Source organism: Ursus americanus, chromosome 3 (genome assembly GCF_024610735.1).
Source record: "Ursus americanus isolate L20-20 chromosome 3, mUrsAme1.1.p, whole genome shotgun sequence".
NCBI classification, from domain to species: domain Eukaryota; kingdom Metazoa; phylum Chordata; class Mammalia; order Carnivora; family Ursidae; genus Ursus; species Ursus americanus.
Window position 1 is genome coordinate 10,803,614 of NC_142129.1, and position 19,181 is coordinate 10,822,794.

Below are 19,181 nucleotides of genomic sequence, written 5' to 3' on the forward strand. Positions count from 1 at the left end.
AAGCCTATATTGCTGAGCTGAGCACTCATAAAAATGACTGGTGGTACTTTCAGGCATCATTCATCAGACTTACATTTTAGAGAGAAAAAAAAAATCTCATTATCCACTCCATATTCATTTAAGTTTTAAGTGCTTAGAAGACTTGTCATAACCTAGACTTAAGGTCTGAAATGGTAAATCTTGACACATCTCCACTCCAGCAGCTCCTCCGGGCACCACTAGAGCTTTGAGCGCCCCCACCTACAGGAACTTTCCATTCTGTGCTGCCCAGGTTCTTGCACGCGGTTTCCCATCACTCTGCACTTTGTAACGTGATTAGCTTCTGCATCTTCCCTTATTTTAAAACCTGATGAATCTACAAGTTTCCCATTCGGTAAGAAACACCAGAAGAATATACTGGGCACGTTGCACTTGCATCACGCACTTGCTCACAACGGGCAAGTGAAGAGTACTTCATTACATTCGGACGGGCCTAGAGAGCCTGATCTCTGTGAGGCCATAAAACATTATATTGGCCTTAATTTTGTGCTCTTTCTGTGCAGCCTGGAGCGCTTTCCTTCTGCCACCCCGTGCTGGTTTCTCATATAACAGGATTACTCTAAATTTTTTAATTGATTCTATTTTAGTATATACGTTTGGGCTGGGAGAAAAGGGACTGGAAATATTATTTATCCATTAGTATCTGAGAAGTGGCAGGTTAAAATGGGCTGCCTAGGTTTAAAAGCAATATGCGTCATATATATCGTTCTTTCACTTGCAAAAGTGTGTTATTTATGCTAACGTTTAGATGCTAACTTTCCTCATTTGAAGAAGTGGTATCTATCTTTCCTTTCAGAATGCATTTTTTCATAAGTTATTTAAAGAATAGAATGAGGTCGTTTATTAATGCTCAAAGCTACTAAGGCATCAGCCTTCGGCTCTCAGAGGGGAGACATAAATAGAAACGATTTTAATAGGGAAAAAAAACTGCCTGGTTTTAAAAGCTTTCTTTTTATGCTATCTACTGTTACATTCTCTTTCAAGGAAATGACAGAAGGTTGGGTAAGGCAGTTCCTATGAGTCCTAATTTATCTCTACTGTATACATAGGGCAGCCTAGCTCCTGTCACTTCAGTGACCAGTGTTTCTAAAAATTGAACAATTCACTTTTTAAGTGAGTAATATATTTACACATTCATTAAGGATTTTAAATGACCACAAAATTACATTTCCCCAATAACCTCTTATGCCAGCTGTGGTGTCCATCTTGGAGTCGGAAGATGAGGCTTCATATTTTGGCGGCTACTTGGATACTGTGTCCAAACCAAGCAGCACGATGAATTGTGGAATTCGGGGAGGTGCCAGGATGTAAAATAGAGCAGCGCAATTAGGGCATTTTTAAGATAATGATTTGGTCATATTGGTTTTCCTTTCATGTAATAGCCTCTATTGGCTATTATTTACGTGGTCTGAGTTTTCACAGCAGCCTGGAGATCCTAAGAAAGTGACGTCACACTGCTGTGTAGACTGGCCTTAGAATGGAGATTGCGGCTGGAAAGGGGTGGTATAGACAGAGGTGAAATTATATTAATGTGTTTCATATAAAAGCAGTTCATGGAAATAGTAACGTTTCTTCTGTCTCTTGTTTTCCCTGTTGGCTTATCTAATAAAATTGAATGATAATTAAGGATGAACAACAGAGCCCCCGTCCTGATACAGGCACATCGTTCAGACATTAAACCTACCTCATCCGTTTTGTTTGCTTGTTTGCCATGACAAAATAATGACCACGACGTAGCTGAGATTTATTGAAACCTGTTCTGAGTGCTTCCTGTGTACTGTTGACTTAACCCCTGCCATACCTTTGTGATATTAGATAGTATCTCCTCAATTTTGCAGATGAGGGAATTGAAATATAAAGAGATGAATTCAGTTGTCCAAAGTGACATAGCCAATAAGTGCATCTGACCCAGATGGTCAGGCCTGAGTCTGTGCTGATTCTCACCGCGGTGCAACTACTTCTCTTGGCTCTGTTGCTGCCGACACGATGATAAATAGAAGCTAAAGCACAGTGACTGACCGGAATGCCAGCGTACTCATAAAACAGTCATCTGGATGGCTATTAATAGAACTATATTCACTTTTATTAAGATAAACAAATGAGAAAGTGTCATTGAATTATTGTCACAGACAAGTAAAGATAACTCATTAATTGAAAAACATGCGTGCCGATTAAAGATCCTGAGTTTCCAACTATTTTTCACATGGGATTGTTTGCAGCCCTTAACGAGGTGCATCAGTGTATCTCAGAGAAAATGCCCAGCTACTGTGGCTGAGATGTTAAATGCCAAATATTAAAAACTAGCGTTTACTAATTAGTAGAATAAAGCCTTCCTATGACCTATTTCTTAATGTTCCCTGCAATAAAGAATTACTGACATTGTACAGAAAAAAATTTTTAAATATTTTGTCCTGACTTAAAAAAAAAAAAAATCTCTCTTTAATTTTACCTGTTTTTCTATATAGCTAGTTGCGTGTACACATATCTATTTCACTTGCCATTGTGTCCTTGGCTTGTATTTAAGCACGCCCACACCCCACACAGCTTGCACATTTTGAGTTTGGAACAACAGTCATGAGAGCATTAATCATGATAAACAGTCACTAAGTCTGCGACAGCATTTAATTTGGATTTGGAGAATGAAAGAAGAGAGGATTTTAACATGCCTGTGACATTCAAGAGCAGGAAAGATCTTTATTTTTTATCATTGCAAAGCCTGTTTTCTTACAGATGACTTTAGAAATTAAAACCTAAAAACATCCTTTGTGTGCTGGTTTTTCTAGGTGCCGGCACTCAACAATGAAATGCTGTGCCTTTCTTGTCCAGGTCTAGAGGGAAAAAGTGCTATCAGTTATTTAGAATCTGATTTATGCCCGAAGAGAGTGGCTGCCACTCTCTGTGATTTCATGGAAGCCGGGTATCAAGGAGCAATTTTCGAAGAATTGAAAGCTGGTGCAGGGTTATGAATAAACTCGGAGAAGCTTTGACCTTCCCTGTCAAATGATAAGGCCATAAATATGTTGGTAATTCTGCTTTGTTGTGAGTACCTGCTCTCTTCCATCATTGTGGAGTTTCTAGGATACCATAAATTGGTACCAGCAAAACTAAAACAAATTTTTTTTATTGTATAAAAACAATTAAAAGAGTAGGAAACGTAAGGTAGAGAGCACAGGAAGCGGCCTCTTGTGTGTTGCTCCTGGAGTATGTGTGGCATTAGAGGGTCCAATTTTGGAAACTATAGTGCCCAGCTCAAATTTAAAATAACTATTTGGGGGGCACCTGGGTGGCTCAGTCAGTTAAGCGTCTGCCTTAGGTTCAGGTCGTGATCCCAGGGTCCTGGGATCAAGCCCCGCATCGGACTCTCTGCTCAGCGGGGAGTCTGCTTCTCCCTCTGCACCCCGCCCCCCAGCTCAGGCTTGGACTCTCTGTCTCTGTCTCTCTCTCTCTCTCTGAAATAAATAAAATAACTATTGGTCACATTTCATCATTTATTGGAATGATATTAAATAAATGACTTTGGAATAGGTAGTGTAAGGTGTAGTTAATGTACATAATTTTAATGCTTTTTTCCTTAAAATGCCAAATTCATTATGAAATACGGCTCATTTTTGCTTTGTGGTCTTTTTAAATAATCACATATAGTACAGTGAGTTTGTATGTGATGTTGTTAAACAAAAATGTTCTGTTTTTATGACTGTGTTATCTTAATTTCATTAAGATGAAATTTAATGATTGCTAGGGAGCCTTTTGTGCCTCTAACTTCGCTCTTCCCCTTCCCCAAGTTGATAGCTTAAGAAAGAATAAAGATGAGGGAGATTCAGTCCCAATAACCCACAGGGGAGGGGACAAAGAAAAGCTCGTAGTTTTCCCTTGGAAACCACTTAACATGCCTCCACTTTTGTTTCCATACACTCTTCTGAACAAAATATATATATTTGCCTATTCTGTTTTATGGACATTAAAAGAAGTAGAGAGGGCACAGGAAATAGGAAGGGGAAAGGCAATGGGGATGTAAAGATAAAGCAGTGTAGACCCAGGCACCCAGAAAGAGACAGCAGGAGATGGAGAGTGCATTAGTCATCCGTGGCCGTGGAACAAAGTGCCACAAACCTTCGTGGCTGAAAAGAACAGTAAACATTTATTATTATCTCAGAGTTTCTTTGCAGGTCTAGAATTTGGGTTCTTCTGGGTGCTTTAAGCTTGGGGTTTCATGAAGTTCAGTTGCCTTGGGCATCAGTCCTAGGATTCTAAGGCAAGTCATTCATATATACGTGGCAAGTTGGTGCTAGCTGGTTGGGGAGGGGGCCAGCTTCATCCCTCTCTCCAGGGTCCTCTACGGGACTGTATGAATGTCCTCATGACTTGGTGACTGACACCCCCCAGAGGAAGTGATCTATAAGAGCAAGCAAGCAAGGGGGCAGCTGTCAAATTTTATGACCTAGCCTAGAAGTCACACACCAGCACTTCTTCAGTACGCAGTTGGTACACAAGCGTGTCCTATTCGCTGTGGGGAATCACTACACAAAGACATAAATACCAGGATGCAGGGTTCGTTGGGTGCCATTTTGGAGACTTTGACTACCACAGAGCAATATGAAAAAGAGATACATGAACACACAGGTTTGTATGAATGGGAGAGGGTGAAAGATTAGGTGGCTCAGTTATGAGGATGATTGTTGTGCAACACGCTTGATTTGTGACAGACGTGAAGACTGCCATGTTATCAGTTGTTTCTTACTGCAGACCCACTGCGTCACACTCGTACGCGCCACAGTGCCTTCGCGATAATCATCATCTTTACAGCACACAACTGTAAAGCCAAGCTGCATTAAAGCATGATATTTATCTAGAAATCTTACCGTCATTTTATCTCAGGACATCAAAAACTGTCCTCTGTTCCCTGCAAAAATCAGTACTTTCATCTTTCTCATATTGAAGACTCTTGCCTCATGTAAGAGGCACCAAAATACTGTAACAATTAAGATTGTGATCTAACTTGAAAGGTATATTTATTACAACATTTTACCAACACATAATATATAATGGGGTATTTTTCAGGTTACTTTCAGAAGACAGAATTATCCTAACATTGTTGACACGAAAAATGAGAGGCAAGTAAATTGACTGTCTAAAATTGAAAGTAATGGGTTGTTTGGTTACCCATTTTAATCCTTTAATAATAGTGAATGTTTATAGAGCATTCACTCTGTGGCAGGCACTATTCTAAGTACCTCACCTATCAAGTCACTTAATCCTCAACAATCCTTTTGTTCTGGTTTTATAGATAAAGAAAATGAAATACAAACATGGTGAAGGGGATTCAGATCCATGAAGTCTTCCTTCAGCACCTGTGCCCTGAACCACAGTGTCGTGCATATGACAGGCTCCCTCAGGCTGGCTCAGAACCAGGATTCATTAATAATGACAGCATCGCTCTCAGAGCTACTGCATGGGCAAAACCTAAAGTCTAGCTAGACTTCTCAGGGCTTGAAGAGGGAAATGGAAAGCTTCCAGAAAGCTAGGAGTGTTTCTCTCGAGGGGTCAGTATGGAGGTAGGTAGGTCTGACTTGACTTTGTCAAAGGATCGCTTTAGCTGCTGAGCTGAGAATAGGCTCTATTGGGACAGGGAGATCTTGTTATGGGGACTTGGATAGAGTAGTAGTAAAAAAATTGTGAGTAGTGATAGGAATCTGGGTATATTGAGAATATAGAGCCAATAGAACTTCCTTATGGGTGTAAGAAAAGAAAAACTTTTCGCCAAGGCAGTTGGAAAGATGGAGTCCATATCATCTCAGCTCAGGATAGGGTGGGTTTGAGGTGAAAGATACAGTGTGTCCGATAGGCAGCTGGGTGTTCAGGAGCAGAGTTAGAGACGTCTCCGAGATACTGATTTGGGATTTACCAAGATCTAGATGGTTAAGCTCACAAAGCTTAGAGAGGAGGATCTAGCTGAGACTAAGAGACTGAGCCCTAGTACACTTTTAGCATCTGGAGAGAAGTGAAGGACACAGCAAAGGAAATTGTGGGTAAAGAGGGGAACCAAGCGTGTGGTGTTCTGCAAGCAAAAGAAAGATGGTATGTCGAGGAGAGAGTAATGACCCATTGCGAATTCTACTAGAAGGGGAGGACTAATAATTGACCACCGGGTTTAACAGTTTGGAGACCATTGGTTATCTTGATGAAAGCCAATATGGAGAAGAGGTGTAAGCAAAAGTTTAACTGGAATGAATGCAGGAGAATTGGAGGCGAGGAACTGGAAATAGTGAATTAGTAACAGTAAATCTGGAAGTTTCGATGTAAAGAACAACAAAGACCTAGGATAGTGAGGTGGTAGCTATCACATAAATTAGAGGTTGAGAGTAGTTATTACGGAAACAGCTGAGTTTTGTGCTCCCTTTCCAATACTTATATTCCTACTATGTGTCTAACAATGTACAAAGTTTTAAGGATACAAAAATGAATGAGACATGGCTTCTTTCCTTGAGTTGTTTACTTTCCAGTAAGGGAATTAGACGTAAAACAGTGCACTGTGGAGCCTCAAGGATGTGCAGGAATCCGGGTTGTGGGTTCAGGGAGGGCCCTGGAGAAGGATGAGAGAGGAGATGATGTCTGAGCTGAGTCTTGGAACTTGTACCATCTGAATATTAAACCAACTGCTTCCAGTTACTGTTTTAGGATCTAAGGGAGAAACAAAATTGTCCTAATGGTTCCTGACTAAAAGTAGTCAAATCTTTTTAAAAATACTTTTTGTGTGTTAATTTTCTAAATCTTAGCCCAGTCATTGATTTGCTTGCAGTGTTCATTGTGAACTTCTGGAAAACTCAGTAGTGTGTTTTGAAGATAGAATGTGTGCCCCATACATTCTTATCAGCACCCTCCCTATATTCAGCCACTAACAAAGGACAAGTAAATGAACGAGGGCGTGTAAGTAGAATGCGGAATGTCGAAGATAGGTGGATGAAGTCAAGGAAGATAGCTGTTCATTCGCTTATTAATTCCTTCATTTACAGCCCAAGTATTTGTTCTTTAGGGTAAACTTTGGACAGGGTCACGCAAAAGCTTAACTTGGACACTGAATACAGGGAAAAAGTAATAATGAGAAGAGGAGCAAAGGAATGACATATTCTGACAGGCTTTTGAAGTTAGAAGCCTAGAAAAACATGATACTGTGGTAAAGAAGTAGGGTTTACCGTGACGCCATGCTGAGGTGTAGAGCCCGCGTTTCCCGGTTACTAGGGGAGCGATGTTGAGCGAGCAAATGGCTGTCCTGAGTCTGTGATCTCCTAGTAGTAACTCTGCCACTCCCGCTTGTGGTGGGAACTAGGGTGCCCAGCACAATGTTAGGACGTAGCCGATATTCAAAAATGGTGACGTCAGCTCTCCTCTTTTTCTTTAACTGGAGCTTTCTCATTATTTTTTCCAGTTTATAAAGTTTGGTAGTCACACTGGGGTTTGAAATAAATAAATAACTACAGAGTTGTCCCTTTCTCCCCCCCCCCTTCAGGAGCACTAACAACATCCCATGAGCATTGTGAACATGAGTGGAAAGAAAGAAAAAGAAAATAACTAGCCACCCCACTCAGTCACACATGCCGAGCATCAGCCAGGCTGCACCCCTGCGAGCAGCATCCCTTCCCGGTCTGTTCCGATAGGATAATGAACAGGATCCTTCCAGGAATTCTCTCTTCCCTTCCACTCCTCTACCTGTCTTACTGACCTGCAGCTTCTGGGATAAGAGAGAGGAGAAGAGGCTGGGGTGGGGTTTGCTGAGCCTGACAAAAGGGAAAGGTCAGCTAGAGGAGAACCTTGGTGCCTGAGTTACTGCGGGGAGCTGCCATGTCTGCTGTAGGAGAGTCTGCATACAGCTCTTTTATAGAACGAAGGTTGGGGTGGTGAACGATACAGGGAGGAAGGTTGAAATATGTATTGCAGTGCTGCTGTTCTTGTCAACCTTGACCAATTACAAGAAAATGTGAAAAATAAGCCCAGTGGATTTAGAGTCTGAATTGAAGTGTATTTAAATTATTCGCTTGCATTGAAAAAAAGAGAATCTCAGGGGCACCTGGGTGGCTCAGTCAGTAAAGAATCTGACTGGCTCAGGTCATGATCTCGGGGTCCTGGGATCGAGGCCGCCCTCCTCCCCCATCAGGCTCCCTGCATCAGTGGGGAGTCTGCTTGTCCCTCCTCTGCCCCTCCTCCCACTCATGTGCACACGTGCTTGCTTGCTCTCTCAAATAAATAAAATCTTAAAAAAAAATGAGAGAAAGAATCTCGTGTTACCTTAGTAGTATGCTCAGTTCGTACTGAGCATTCCAGAAACAAAGAATTGCGTTGCGGATGTGATGACCAGATAAGAGACCTCAGGAGTTCTTAGAACTTTTCTAAAACTGGCGATCAAAGTTCATGTTTATACTCCTATATGGAAGGACAATTTCAAAATAGGGGAACATTTAAAAAAAACAGTTTACTAAAAACTAGAGCTTTTATAAAGCAAATGGAGATATGGTTCTTTTCATGAAGACAAGTTAATACTTTATGAAGGTTGAACATAAAATGCTTTAAAAAATTTCTTTTTCTCCCTTTCTGCTAATATTTCAGATTAGTCTTGGGAGTAATCACATTTATTTTCCTTCAAAAATTACTGGGACAAAGTTCCTAGGGTTTTATAAAATGAAAAACAGAAAAGAGTGGAAGGAAAACTTGTGTTCCATTTAAACTTGGACGACCTGACGGAGGGAGAAGAGCAAGTAAATCAGTTTATAACATAACCGTTTGAAGCCCGGTTCTTGGCACTTTATATGTGCTATCTCATTTAGCCGTCAGAGTAACCCAGTGAGGTAGGATTATACACCCCATTTTACACACAAACATAAAATGTGTACTCTGTTTACAGGCTTAAGTGTATTTTGCTGGCAGGTGCTCATAATCACTGGTGTGTGCCTCCGTCCTAGTGTCCGGCCAGGCAGACACTATCTACACAAAGGAATCTGCGTGTCTGTAGTGAATTCTTTCAGTTCAACTCGACTATCCCTCATCCCTCATCTACTGAAACTTTGATAAAGATTTAGTAAGCATATTGACACATTTTTATCAATACTTTTTGCTCTAAGCCATTGATCAATCACATATTTATTAGACACTTAATATGTTATTTCCGTTGTGCTGTAAATCCAACAGAAATAAAAGGCAGGGGTCTTTGGCTTCAAATACATGTTACTCCTTTTAAGGATGCAGTATGAACCTGTTTGAGAGATGCCGCACAGTAACCAAATGCTGGTATAAAGATGGGGGCCTTTGGAAGCAGGGGATCTTTGTTGACGAGGAGACACAAGGAATTTTCATAAAAAGTGGAGGTCTCCCTTTGCTCAGAAGTTTGTCCAGGTTGAGGATGGAGAAACAGCCTAGGAATAGACAGGAGAACGTGGAAAGTCCTGATCATTCCCTACATTAAGCAGAAAGACAACATTCGTCTGGACTGTTTGAAAACTCTGCCATAGCTCTGACTCAAAATATATCTTTTGGCATAACCTGTCCTGTTAGAAATGCTTGCTTTTGGGATAAGTATTGTCTTTAGAAGTCGTTTAACATGTCTGTAGCTTTGGGAGGAGCCAAGAGGAGGTTTCTGAGGCTTGAGCACGAGGGCACTCACCAGATTGTCTCCCCTGACTGGAATAAGAGGGAGGCGTGAAGACAGAATAGGGCGCATTGTAAAAAAGCATCAATACAGAGCGACAGAAAAGAATGGGTGTGGAGTGCGTCAGTTTTATTTTGAACTAGCTAGCGTTGGGGACTAATGAGGAAATTAGCCTATCATTATAGTATTCTATCTCTAACAATAGTTGGTATTTCATAAATATTTTTGACTTTTGAATTAACAGACTAGCTTAACTAGCATGCAGAAAGCTTTCTTTTTGATAACCAGTAATGTCGTTAACCTTTTCATCAGGGAGTAAGTCTACCTCATGTCAAAACACACAATTGCAGCCTGAGATTATCCAGTAATTTCCAAAATGAAAATCAGACGGAGGTTATTAATTTCAAAACATATCATTGAAATGTTCTGGCTGTGGAAATATTAAACCAAAGTATTAGAGTTTTGGATGCAGTGTATACGGTAACTATTCCGAAGCAATATTTTCCTACATGGATTTCTGGAAATGCAGATTCCGTGGGTAATTATGAGGTATTATTTGAGGGGCAGGGGAGGATCTGTAGTCAGGTAAGTTTGGGGAGCTCTCATTCAGGTAAACAGTGTTCTTTGCTCTAAAACTCCCTGCACCATCTAACCATTGCTGGAGCGCACTGTGACTTCCAGGAAGAGAATCTTTCCGATCTTACCTGATCCTGGGAGTCGTGTTCTTTGGAATGTGCTTTGGAAAATGTGTTCCTGCCATGATTGGAAACTCTAAAATCTATCTATAGAGAAGGTATTAATGAATTTCCAAAAGGAAATATCTTAAATAAAATATGTAAATATATTTATATGTAACATTAATTCATTACAGACTATCTTGAATAAAACCAGTACGCTTGTGTTTTGAATTCTGCGCTTGTGAAGCAGAATAAAAGTAAAGATACAGGTCTTCTAGCTCTGAGATCGTACAGCTGCAAATTCACTGGGGAGACCGTTGCTCTTGCGAGTATTCTCTGTCATGTGATCAGTCTCAGCGTGAAAATGCACCATCACAGAGGTCTGTGTGTGAGTCAGAGAGGTAGCCTCTTCTCCTGGCAAGTACCGTGTGGATACCTCCCTCTACTCCTTTCCCTGTTCCTTCCTGCAGGCTGTTTAATTTCCTGCAGTGTTTGTTGATACATTTTTTAAATACCTGGACAAACTAGCGAGAAATGAGCTGCCAGAGGTCATCCTTGTGTAATCAGTGTGCGGTGGTATTTCATTCGTACGGGGTCTGTGTGCCAGAAATCTTAGCTGCAGTTAGCCAGCCACGGGGTGTAAGTGCAGCACTAACAGTGCTCGGATCCATGGTCATCCACTGTATAACTGGCATGGGCTTCTGCTTCCTGAATCTTCTGCACTAAATAGAAAGTATGTTTATGTTCTTCCTGTGTTCCATTGCTTTTGAATGATCTTGTTAAACTGCTGTGTATTTTGTGAGATCCACACAAAGATCTCTTGGCATAAAACTTGGCATAGTTATTGTATTTAACGATTTAGAGATGTAAACAATTCAGATGGCTCATTGTTTGATATTTTTGCAAAAGCAAAATCTAGGGTGAATTTTATCTTTTCTCTCAGTGGTGTCTTAGTCATTTGCAAAGAGGAAGCATAATACAAGCAAAGTGACAGTGATTTCTTACCCTTTCATTAGGTATCTGTCTGTGTATGTTTTGCTCTCGGTTGACATTACAGTCTAGCAAAAGTGAACTCATGATGCTGACTGCCTTTAACATGCTCATAAGTATGATTTCCAGCACGGGTGCCAAGCAACAGCTTGCTACCTTTGACTAAATTACAATTTCATGCCTTATTGAGGTTGTTAATATGTTAAAAATAACCATGATTGGAAAAGCAAACCGTCTGATTGATTTTTGTCCCATCTTCACTATATAGAACTGCCTTTGACTTCAAAGAGTTATCTTAGCTCAGAACAGGGGACAGAGCGGGAACCTGTGCGATGATTCATGAGAGTAGATGGAAGTCAATGATTAGTTCATGTGCCTCTGGTCTCCAGTAATGGCATAAATCTTTAGGGAAGTTCTTTAATGTCAGGCTGTATGCCTGCCTATGTCAAATCACGTATAGGCTAGCATATATTATGACTCGAGGCATCCGAGGAATGAACAAAAATTCCTTTTGTTTTTCATTTTTTAAAGATGTCACACAGACTGAAGATATAGGAGAAAAGCATAATACTGCTCTCCTTTAACCATACAAAGCTAGATCTGCATATTTATGAACACAAAGACCGTTCACGTGTGGCTGAACATCTTTTTGGAACAAAAGAAAAAATATTAATTGACTGCAGGCTAAAACCTATCTGTGACTTCTCAAGTCCACAAACTAGTTTATTCCCAGATTAAAAATTTCAAGGTGTGTTGAATGTTAACATAATGAGGAAGGCAATGAATATATAGCAAGCCTAGAAAAGACCACTGTGACCACTGTGTCATTTAAATCAGTGGATTTTATAACAGCATCCTCTCCCTGGGATAATAAAACTTAACATGTATATGTGCTGTTTCCTTTGCATTATATGCTGCAAGCTGAAGAATCTTCTCTTAGGGAGTTAATGTCCACCAGTTGAGAAATCATTCCTTACTTCCTTCACCATTCTTTTTTTTCTTCCTAATTTTAAATTCTAGCGTAGTTAACACACAGTGTTATATTAGTTTCAGGTGTACAGTATAGTGATTCAGCACCCCCATCCATCACCCGGTGCTCATCACAGCAATTGTACTCCTTAATCCCCATCACCTGTATCGCCCCCACCCTCCCCCACCCAGCTCCATCACCATTCTCTATGGAAGTTAGCCGGAACACCAAATGTGCTGTGTTCAGCTGACCACGACCAAACCGTTAAGCAGACCACAGACAGAGGGAGGAAGGCCTTCAGTTAAAAGGTCGGGATTAACTATAACACCCTGGAAATAAGACAACCCAAGGATACACAAATCCCTCTTTGATAAGGAATGAAGAAGTCACAGTCTCTAACAGCAGGCCCCATTGTCAAAGACGCTGTTCCCCGAGACAGAGGTAGAGCCCTCTGGGCCGGGTGAGCATTCCTGCCCTTCTGCTGATGTCTGCCACCCAGTGCCCAGGAGGCTGTGGGTTACCTGTAACCCCGCTGGTGTGCTGAGCTTTCTCATGGGACCCTGGGAGGACAGCCCTTACCAGGCCACAATCCAACATGAAAAGCCACCACCGCTTTCTGCTCTTTTGCTAAAACGAAAGCACTCCTAGGGAAGTCAGAATGTCTACAAGACTCCCTTTCATATGAAGAAGACTTTCAGGATTTGTGAGTGTGTTATGTTTGCATCTGTGGACAATAATTAGTGTTATATTTAGCATCTGTACCTTCACAGAGAGTTCTTTCTGTAAGGGAGAAACAGTACGCACACTCGTCTGGCACAGCTAGTCAGTGTAATCAATTGAGGGGGGAATTCTGTAAAAAGAAATTAGGGACGATCATGGTTGAAACAAACAACCCTGGTTTTTAGGGGGAAGAAAACCGCGTAAGTTGTAATGGTTGCTGAGAAGCGGCTGCACGTTTCTCTTTGTGCAGTACCGTGCGTCTGGCCGGAACAGGTGTCAGGCCTACCATCACGTTGCTACCCGTCCCATTAAGGGAGGAGAAACTGAAAGGTCATTGAGAGACTTTTTTTTTTTAATTAATAGTCTATTTTTAGAATGCTTTTAGGTTTACAGAAAACTGAGCCGATTAGACAGAAAGTTTCCATATATCCCCTCTCCTGCTCACAGTGTCCCCTATTATCTTGCATTAGTGGGAGACTTGTGTTACAGGTGATGAACCAAGAGTGTATATTATTATTTGTAAAAGCCCATCGTTTACATCAGGGCTCAGCGCTTGTGTTATAGATTCTTTGGGTCTTGACAGATGCGTAAGGTCATGTATTCGTCATGTCCCAAGAATAGCTTCCCTGCCCTAACAGCCTCCTGTGCCCCAGCGTCCCACCCTCCCCTCCTGGCCCCATCAGTGGGTGTCCTGCCACCGTGGCATGGCTTTGCACATGTGCACCCTCCTTCGCGGAGTTGATTTCTCTTCCCGCACAGGCAGCAGGGAACCCCTTGCCTACACTCTGCCCCCCACTCCTCTGCACCCGATCAGGTCTCTGATCAGCATCTTTCCTACTTCTCTGTGCTTCCCCTACATGCGCTGATGACGGTCTCCGTGTGGACAGTTGCGTGAGTCATGTCTCGGGCGCTGGCATGGAGGTTTATGAAGGAGGATGTGGCCAGAGGGAGGCCAGAGCGATCTCAAGCCTCCCTCCTCGGTCCCCTTTCTGCTGCTTAGGCACATTACCCATATTACCAGTTACTCAGTCCAGGAGCAATTTTTAAATCCCCCCCTTTAAAAATCTACCACTTGAGGGGCGCCTGGGTGGCTCAGTCGGTTAAGCGTCTGCCTTCAGTTTAGGTCATAATCCCAGGGCTCTGGGATCAAGTCCCACATCGGGTTCCCTGCTCAGTGGGGAGCCTGCTTCTCCCTCTCCTCCCCGCTCTTGCTCTCTCACTGTCTCTGTCTCAAATAAATAAAATCTTTAAAAAAATAAAGTAAAAAAAAATCTACCACTTGAAGTAGTCTTTCTTGACTCTCTTAGGATGTAACATGATGAGAAGGTGAGGGCCCCTTGCTTCCACCCTCCCACACCCGTACCCTCTGACAATTACTGCTTTTACTCTGAATATGTAAAACCTTTCCATAGCTATAATAATAGTGCCTGTGCTTTTGCTCTACACTGATCTAAAACAAAAACAACAAAGGTCATCATTCAAGAACCAAGATTAGTTTTCATTTCACTCCTAAGTTTTTACCATTGCTGTATTCCAGCTTTTCCTCTTTCTTGGGTTATTGTTTAGAATTATTAGAATATTTTCCTATTTTTTCTTCAGGAGAGTCTAAGAATTTGTCTTGTATCACTTTATATCTAAACACCATATTGGTCTTTTTATAAGATTTCAATATCGAGTCAGTTATGCTGGTTGGTTCATGGCACATTATCATCTCTGGTCCAGACAAGAATCCTCATTGATTGACCCATTTGCCTCCCGTTTATCCTTCTACCACATTCCCATTCTCCTTACTCTTCCCATAGACAAACATGTTAGTGTATATATATGTATTCATATATATATTTAAATTTTTAACATATTTTTAAATTTTGTTGTTAGAAGAAGTGTGTTGATGTGTTTGTATTTATTTTAATTTATATAGATGGGTTCTGTAATTTATTTTTTTTTAAGATTCTATTTATTATTAGAGAACAAGTGGTAGGGAGGGGCAGAGGAAGAGAGAGAGAGAGAGAGAAACAGAAGCAGACTCCCTGCTGAGCAGGAAGCCTGACACGGGGCTCGATCCCAGGACCCAGAGATCATGACCTGAGCCGAAGGCAGATGCTTAACCAACTGAGCCACCCAGGTGCTGCCAATGGGTTCTGCAATTTATCCCAATTCTGTTTCCTGTTGGGCATTGTTTTCACAGTGCGTTGTGTTTTCAGTCCACCCACTTTTCTCCGAGTGTATCTAACCCACTGCTTCGTGTTTGTCTAGCTGTGTTGCCCATCTTTTCTTCCAGTGATGGGCATCAAGTTCAAATATATCTTGTTTTCTTTAAACATTCTTTGTGTTCGAATATATTTAAGACCTCTTAATTGAACTTATGCCTTCTGATTGAATGCTCAAATAAAAATATATATTTATGAGTTGTATAGAAGATATCTATATGAACTTGTGTTACATTTCATGAACTGATAAGTAATTTAGAGAGCTGTTTTCCTAATAAAAGCCATCCTGTGACTAAAGACAAAGCCTACTCATACACTGAGGTCTTATATACAGCACAGTAAGTTCTCAGAGCCTATAACAGAGTACAAAAGGCACAGTTAGAATAGAATTCTGTAAAAGGAAGCGTTAAGTACCATACTCTGGTAATATGTCATATATTAAGCTTTTAAATAAGATTTTATTAAAATAAAAAATATCTTTATCCCCTCAGAGTTAAATGAATTATGAAAAATATCTTTTTACGTCATTACTGAATAAATGTGTGCCTTGGCATTTTCCCCATAAGGACCTGAGGTATCTTTCTTTAAAGACCATATATCCTGAGGATAATGAATAGAATAGGAAAGTAATGGAAAGTCATTACTTTGCAGAAGAGGAATTTCCAAGTATTCTATTTAAAAGCAAATGTAGCATTGATGAAACATTACATTTAACTTTAACCTGCTTATAAACTGAAAACTTGAAAACATAGTAAATTATATCCATTTTCATAGTCCAGATGGAGAAAGCATATTCCTTCCTCCAGGTAGATACTGTTTGCTGGCAGACGTACTTCTCACTGAGCTTCCCCTAGAGTAGCCGTGGGCATAGGAAGCAGATTGACCATTAGCGGGCTTGACATGGAAATCTGAAAGCTATAAGCCCAAGTCCCAGATAAAGTAGAGGTTTCACTTAGGAAGCAATGTTTTACTTACATTTGAGCAAGTGTTTGATTAAAACCCTAGAACTGTCTTTAGAATTGACAAGTATAGGTAGGAATCCTGATTCTGCCCCCTTGTTATCTGTGTGGTCCTGGACACATTTAATCTCTGCAAGCTTCGATTTTACCATGTGGAAAAGTAATAAGTAGCAGTGAGCTACCTTGTAAAATTGTGGCTGGGATTAAGTCAGGTGAAAGTTCCTGGGATTATTCAGCACCTACTACTTAAATTTGTTGTGAGGATTAGGTATGATAACCACATGAAGTTCTGGGGTGGTACCTGGTGCACAGGACCAGATCTTCAGTGCACATTGACATCCTGTCCTTTCTCTACACTCTGCTAATGGCCATTCCTTCTCTACTTCAGGGAAAGCACAAAATGCATGTAGATACTGGAATGGAAGGTGATTGGTGTGGCCTTATTCCTGTTGGACAGTCTTGCAATCATGTTACGACAACAGGCCTAAAGTGGAACCTCAGTAAGTAAAACCCTTGCACAAAGGGAGGTTTTTTTTCTTTAAAAAATGAAAGTGTATGTATATATATCTGGTATATACCTGGCAGTGGAGCCGTTGCGTCCTAGGTAGGTCTGTGTTTAACCTTTCCGTGAACTGCCAGGCTACCTTCCAGAGCAGCTGCACCGTTTCGTGTTCCTACCAGCGATGTGTGAGGCCTCCAGTTTCTCCCACAGCCTCACCGACACCTGTTACTATCTTTTTATTTTGTTTTTACACATCTTAGTGGATATGCAGTGGTATCTCATTGTGGTTTTATTTGCTTCCCCCCCACCCATGACTTACGATGTCAGACACCTTTTCATGTGTTTATGGGTCATTTGTATATTTTCTTTGGAGTAATGTCTTCAGATTTTTTGCTCGTATTTTAATTCCATTGTTTCCCTTTTTAGTTAATCAGATTTCCTTATAGATTCTAGATACAAGTCCTTTATCAGATATGTGACTTGCAAATATTTTCTTAAGAGTCTTTGACTTATATCTTCATTTTCAGAAATTTAATTAACTAAATTCATTAATTTAATTTTGATGAAGTCTGATTTTTTTCTCTCATGGATTGTACTTCTGGTGTCAGATCTGAGAATTCTTTGTCCAGCCTCCTTCATGATTTTGTGTTCTTGAAACCTACTTTACTTTTCCAGAGAAGCAGCTGTTGTAACCAGAGTAGCAAGTTCTTTCCGTAGTCAAACCGCTGAGATTTTGCAAGATTAGCTGCTTTTACTAAGTTTTAAAATATTTCCCAGTACTTATTAACCGTAATAGGTCCTAGTTACACTAAAACTGTCTGATTTGAAAGGAACAGAAACTGAGGTGGATCTTTTCATGAAATAAACGCGGATTCCAAAATAAACCATCAGGCTTGTGAAATAGGTCAACTCCAGTCCCTTTAAGAGTAATAGTAATTTAGTCAAAGAGCTTTGGCTCAATGTCAAAAGGATTGTCTCCTGATTGACCAGGACCTCTCAAGTTGTAAAAACTAAAACGCAGAACCACATCATTCTTTTATAACAGGTAAAACTGAGGTTCCCACAGGGAACAAACATTTCAAGAAGTAAATAATTTGAAGATTAAAAGATATTTTAAAAGGCTTTTCTATGAGCTGCTGCTGAAACAATTAGGAAAAACTAGAGATCTTTTGAGACAAATGTCTGGAGAGCTCATCAGAATTTGAAAGGACGGTGAGACAGATCTGCTCCAGTGCACAGAAATATGTGACAGGCTTTGAAGCTGTTTAGCTGAAACTGACACGAGCTCCCATTAGAAACTTTTTTTTTTTTTTTAAACATTTCCAACCTAAAACAATGGTACTTTTTAGAGTTCCATTAGTTCCCGAGACCCAGTCGCAACACTGGTGAAGTCCTTCCAGACCCGGTGGTGACCTCACTTTTCGGGGCTGGCACCACGGCAGGAGGGGCACTGAACAGGGAGGAGGGTGGCAGTCGAGGCAATGGCCCCGCTTCCTTTCTCTTACGGTGATGGGAAAGACTCGGAGGATTATCCAGGCTTTCAGGGCTCCTCAGAACATCCTCCGATCCCCTGTATCCAACAGTAACATACACGTCCCAACACCGTATAATGAAGTTGACTCTGGGAAGGGCGCCTCGGGCATGATGTGGCGTTTAATCTTACCGTCCGTGATAATGTTTTCAGTCCTGCAGAAGTGCTATGTGCTATTACTTATTTATATATTTGCAGATGGCTTTGACTTTTGAAATAATTATTTTTCCCCTACAATTTTATGTAAAACATGTAAATAGCAACTTAATGGAGTATGCAAAGCAAGAGAATTGAGACACACTGTTTCATCAGGTCTCTGTGGTGAAAGTGCCACCTAATGGGGTCTTGTGATGGGTAATATTATGTCATTAAAAAGTGAGAACAGCTGGGAAATGATGCAATGTCAACTTGAAGAGCAGTGTCTAGATTTCTTCCACTGAGAGGGCAGGGCCCCTGCTTCACTCACTGTCACTGTGAACGCAGACCCCTGAGGTCAGTGTCAACTTGTCAGTCACCCCTATGAAGTGACAGGATGGCCGGGGAGGGAGAAAGGTGGTGCAGTAACTCAGCCCGGTGCTGATCCCTTCGTAGGTGAAGGAGAGTGCACAGGTGCTACTGAGGAGACCTATCAAAATCTTCCTCAGGGGTGGGAGGGCAACCTGGCTGCGACATGTGTCACCCCGCTGATCGCCAGTGTTGATTCAGCTGATCTGGCTGGCTAGGCAAGTGCCCCTTCCACCCTCGCCACGGCTCCTTGTGCATCCCTCCCGAAGGCGCACACTGGGTCCTCTGGGATGACCTTCCCCAATAGAGGAGGACCGTTCTTCAGTCAAGGGTATGCGACTAGCTGTGCTCCCCTGCTAGGACCTCCAGACGAGCTCTCAGGGTCCATTTGTAGGAGAACGTAGGGTAATCAAACTTCCAAGACTCCAGACACTTCCAAATGAGG

General features: G+C 41.3%; 1 protein-coding gene across 2 annotated transcripts in view; it reads left to right on the forward strand.

Moving 5' to 3' along the window:
- Positions 1 to 19,181, forward strand: part of TPK1 (thiamin pyrophosphokinase 1) — a 319,082-nt gene that overhangs the window by 213,823 nt on the left and 86,078 nt on the right. For both annotated transcript variants that reach the window (XM_045792418.2, XM_045792417.1), the window contains exon 8: positions 16,588 to 16,699. In XM_045792418.2, the coding sequence (XP_045648374.1) occupies positions 16,588 to 16,699 (112 nt within the window). The remainder of the gene's footprint in view (positions 1 to 16,587; positions 16,700 to 19,181) is intronic.